Source organism: Typha latifolia, chromosome 14 (assembly GCF_019914945.1).
Source record: "Typha latifolia isolate L0001 chromosome 14, TyphaL0001v2, whole genome shotgun sequence".
Taxonomy (NCBI): domain Eukaryota; kingdom Viridiplantae; phylum Streptophyta; class Magnoliopsida; order Poales; family Typhaceae; genus Typha; species Typha latifolia.
The window spans coordinates 3309081-3313846 of record NC_133099.1 but is presented as its reverse complement, the minus strand read 5'-3'; the positions used below and the strand labels follow the sequence as shown (position 1 = coordinate 3313846).

At 34.4% G+C, this 4766-nt stretch overlaps 1 protein-coding gene across 1 annotated transcript; it reads left to right on the top strand.

The window, feature by feature from the left end:
- Positions 1-779: 779 nt before the first annotated feature.
- LOC140801021 (small nuclear ribonucleoprotein SmD3b-like) lies at positions 780-4501 on the top strand. Its single transcript, XM_073156000.1, has 5 exons — positions 780-1091; positions 3334-3386; positions 3459-3525; positions 3611-3667; positions 4205-4501. Exons 1-5 carry the CDS (start codon positions 933-935, stop codon positions 4262-4264), a joined length of 396 nt encoding a protein of 131 aa, XP_073012101.1. The 5' UTR covers positions 780-932; the 3' UTR covers positions 4265-4501.
- The last annotated feature ends 265 nt before the right edge of the window (positions 4502-4766 follow it).

Below are 4766 nucleotides of genomic sequence, written 5' to 3'. Positions count from 1 at the left end.
AAGATAAATTTGAATGTGTATTTTTTTTTTAAATTTGAAAATAGAATATGGTAAGTAAATTTAATAGGAGAAGAAGGGAATTCTAACATTTTTAGTGTTTATTACTGTAGAAAAATTATCTATGATGATTTAAAATTTTTATTATACTTCATCGTTGTTTTAGATGGAAAACTTAATATTTTAATATTAATCTAAATTATAAGGGGTAAAAGTGATATACATAAAAGTTATATTTTGATTTTATAAATTTTTTATAAATCACACCTTATATTTTACATATTTTGTAATTCATATTCCGTCTTTAAAATTTTGTAACCTAATATCTCATTTTCCCTATAACTTTTACTTAACATCTTGACATTATTTTAATAGACTACTATTAACTAAATTACTAAAATATCTGCACTGCCTCTCCTCGACCTCTCTACTCTTTCACCATCTTTCTTCATCTTCTCCCAACCATTTCTTCTCGCTGCCACTGCCTTCAGTCGTCTTCCCCTTCCTCCTCTTCTTTTTTTTTTTTGCTTTCTACATCTTCATCTTATTCTCCTTTTTCCTCCTCCTCCTCGTCTTTTCTGCCTATTCCCATCTTTTTCTTCCCCCTCTTTCTCTTTTGCCTATCATTGCTAATCCATAGTGTTAAATAAAAATTATAGAAAAAAAATGAGAGGTCCGATTACAAAATTAATAAAGACGGAGTGTGAATCATAAAAAAGTTAGGGTTTGATTTGTAAAATTCTCTTCATTTTTAAGGGTAATAATGGGGCAATTTGTAATTTACCGTTTAAGCTATTCTTCCTTCCATCCTAGGAAAAGGATACAAAGAACTCAAAATTTTGGGCTCCAACTTTCCGCAACTAGGGTTCAAGAAACCGGAAGAGGGGATCGCCAACCCGGAGAAGACGAAGTGTGCCGACTCCTAGGTCGAGATCATGAGCCGGAGTTTAGGGATCCCGGTGAAGCTTCTGCACGAGGCGGCAGGGCACGTGGTGACGGTGGAGCTGAAGAGCGGCGAGCTCTACCGCGGCAACATGATCGAGTGCGAGGACAACTGGAACTGCCAGCTCGACAACATCACCTACACCGCGAAGGTAGATGCTTTCACTCATTGGAGCTTGCTCCTATCGATCATAGATTCTTATCTCCAAGTATCGTCAATCTCTTGTATTGTCTATTTCTTCTTAGTATAATGATAGATTTGTTAGATTTTTAAGAGTTTTTGTTGATAGTAAGAGAAATGAGACTTAAGCATCCATGCGAAATTGTCGATTAGCATAGGCAAACACAGTTTCCGCAGGGCACAATGTGGGGTTATCAAAATAGTTCCTTCTATTGGTCTCTACGAGGCATTGGCATGATGTTATGTTGATCCATGCCAGTTGGTATGCTTGGCATTACATGATTTGATGCCTTTTTGTCCCATAAAGTTTTTTCTTTAGAATTGATGAACTTTTGTTTTGTCAACTTTATAGATGGACCTAAATATTGTCTTCTCCTTTGTTTGGTACATATTGAAAAGAAATTCATTTAGTATGTTTCTGTACATAGTTCATGGTTAGGGTTTATGGAGCTTTAATATTCACCCTACTTATAATCTTCTTTTTCTCCGACCGCCTGCTTTGACAAACATTAGGTTTTGATTCCATCCACCAATCTATGTTCTGCTTCTTTTCTTGAGCCTAACTTTTGAACTTAATATGTTGGGACCAACTTTCATCAATTCTCTGGTTTAAATACACTTAGATTATAAAAATATTACAATGTTTAGGAAGTTATCATCTTCCCTCTTTATTAGATTGCTTTCTTGTCTAGAAGTACTCAGGAAATTTGCTCCTTGGTTGCATGAATTGAGACAGACTACAAAGGGTTGACATCAGGTGATAGCTTATCAATTTAGGCAGTATATTAATGGAGATAAATATATACATTTTGTTAACACAACTTCCAATCTGAATATGATGATAGCAGATTCCTTAAGAGAGAGGTAACTTTAGGCAAGAAAGAAATTGTTTGGTTTTTTTCTCAATTTTCATAAAATTCTAGAATCTTAGAATATAAATAATTTATTACTAGAATATTTCATAAACATGAACAATGAATTACACCTAATAATGAAACTTTATATTTTTCTTTTGATAAAAACCCAATTTTGGAAGTCCAAAGATATTTGGTTTGACATAGTAGACTGAAATGCTTAAAAAAAAGAAGATATTTTTTTAATTATAAAAGAGTTCATTTTTCACTATGGCTCATGGAAATGAAACTCTAAACAAAATATTCGGACACACCCGTGAAAAAATTAAAAAATATATTATTTAATATAATTTACTGATATGTTAACTATGAGTTTAAAATGGCCAATTACAATTACATTTTATAAATTTGATAATAATATTTTGGTTATTTGAATGTTATTTCAGAAAAATAAAATAATAATATATGTAGGTATATGCATGCTTATAAGCCTATTTACGGGCTTACATGCATAAGCCTGCAAATGTAGCTTACAAGCTCGCAAATCAATAATTTTAAATCTTGTTATTGATAAATTTTTTAGTTTTATCATCAAAGTCAAAGGGCATTTTGGTCCATTAATTTTATGTCATCAAAGTCAAATTGTCTAACCTTTCCCTTCTTTCTATTCTTGAGCTTGATTCAAACTAAAACCTTGGGCCTGAGCTAGAGACTTGATCACTACCCTGAAATTATCAATTTAGCAGTTTTCTCTCAAAGAAGAACAACATATTGATTTTTCTTTCTGTCAGCGTCTAAGATATCTTACAAGGATATCATATGAGCTCAATTCTCTCCAATCATATTAAGCAACGTAGCAGTGTGAAAATGTTGTCATTACCTTTTCCATGACAATACTGAGTTCTGAAGGTTGCTTGGTACTCTATAATAGCTCAATATGTTAGTTTCATTGTTCTTGATGGCAAAGTACCCTCTACCTAGACATGATGGAACTCTTGTGGCATAGGTGCCATTTTAGCCCTAGTCTGTGTCACTAAAAGGAACCATTATTTGGCATCATTTATACTGGGTGACATAAATAGTAAAGGGCTTGTGCATTTTTTTTGTCGTTTCTGATTATACCTTGAATGAAAAAATAAAACTGCTTAAGGGCTTAAGCTTGAACTTGTTTGAGCCTTCCATCTTGGTACTTCTGGTCTAAACAGTTTGCCCCTGTTTTTAGCCTCTTAAAATATTTCTGTGTTTTGAATTCTTTTATTTTTGGCATATCTAATTATACCTGGAATGAAAAGATATAAATATTTAAGTTCCATGTTCAGCCAGCAATTTCTTGATTATACCTTTTCCCCTTGTTGATAGGATGGAAAAGTGTCTCAGCTTGAGCATGTTTTTATCCGAGGCAGCAAAGTGAGGTATGTTCACTATTTGCTGATATATTAGTATGTTGGTTCTCTTGTATCTTTGTTTAAATGGCCTTATTGCAGGTTTATGGTAATTCCTGATATGCTGAAAAATGCTCCAATGTTTAAGCGCTTGGATGCAAGAATCAGGGTATAAAAGACATTGTTTGTTTTTTATTTCTTTATATAATGGCGTTTCTCTTTATTTTCTTTAAAAGCAATATTCTTGCATGAAGGGCAAAAGCTCGGCTATTGGAGTTGGCCGCGGACGTGCTGTTGCTATGCGTGCTAGGGTAAGTTATATTTTCTCTACTGATCATTTCATTTGTTATAATGATCTTTAGGTAATTATTGATCAAGTCTTAGTTGGTTCCAAAACAAAATTAGTTACACTTACCTTTTTGCATAATGCCTCTTGTATGATATTATATAGAAATTTAATAGTGACTTGGTATGAGAACTTTATTGAGATTTAATAGTGACTTAGTTATCACATGCTATCCATAAGAACAGCTAACATTACATAGATGCTGACCTAGGTTCTAGAGTCGGTCTTTATTCTTGTATGACAATCTTTTGGTACTTCGGTCCTAGTCCCAGGTGGGTGGTTACACCCTATTGGGTTTCACAGTTTCCTTGATGCATTTACTGCAATAGTTATGTCCTTTTGGTTGCTTTTCTTATCATCTGTCAATATGCTGGTTTTTATTGCACCTTATTTCTCGGTAGGTATTAGGTATTGGTCTGGTTTTTATCAACTGTTTGTACATTGGATATTCTCCTCTTTGTTCATAATTTGTCTTTAAATTGTTCATCTTCTCTCAATGCAGGCACAAGCTGCTGGTCGTGGTGCTTCCACAGGTCGCGGTGTACCTCCAGTGAGGAGGTAATCACCTACCGAGCTCTTCTCCCTTACAGTTTACCGTTTGGAGGTGCTTCGCCAATGTTCATGCGCCATTGAAGGTTGAGAAGCTCTTTATCTGTCTATATACTTCCATCTCTTGTGCATTTTGATGAACCAATTGTACTGCTGGGATACCCTACTCAGTTATTCTGTCACTAATGAAACAAACACTGAAGTGCACATGAATTCACTTGGCAGCTTGATATGCTAGTCAAGTATGAAATGGCCTTTTGTGATGCACTATGTATCTACGACATAGATACAATCTGCCTACGGTCTTTGGATCACAAAGAAAAAAGAAGAGGAAGCAACCATACAATCTGCCTACGGTCTTTGCCTGTGTGCTCGTGTAACTCGTGAACTAGCTAAAAGCGAAACCGGTCCTTTTAAGATAGTGAAAAAGGAGAGGACACAGACTGGGCTTTGGGAAGATCTTATAAATACACTTACACCCCTAGATTATTACTTATTTTTATATAGATTTCCTT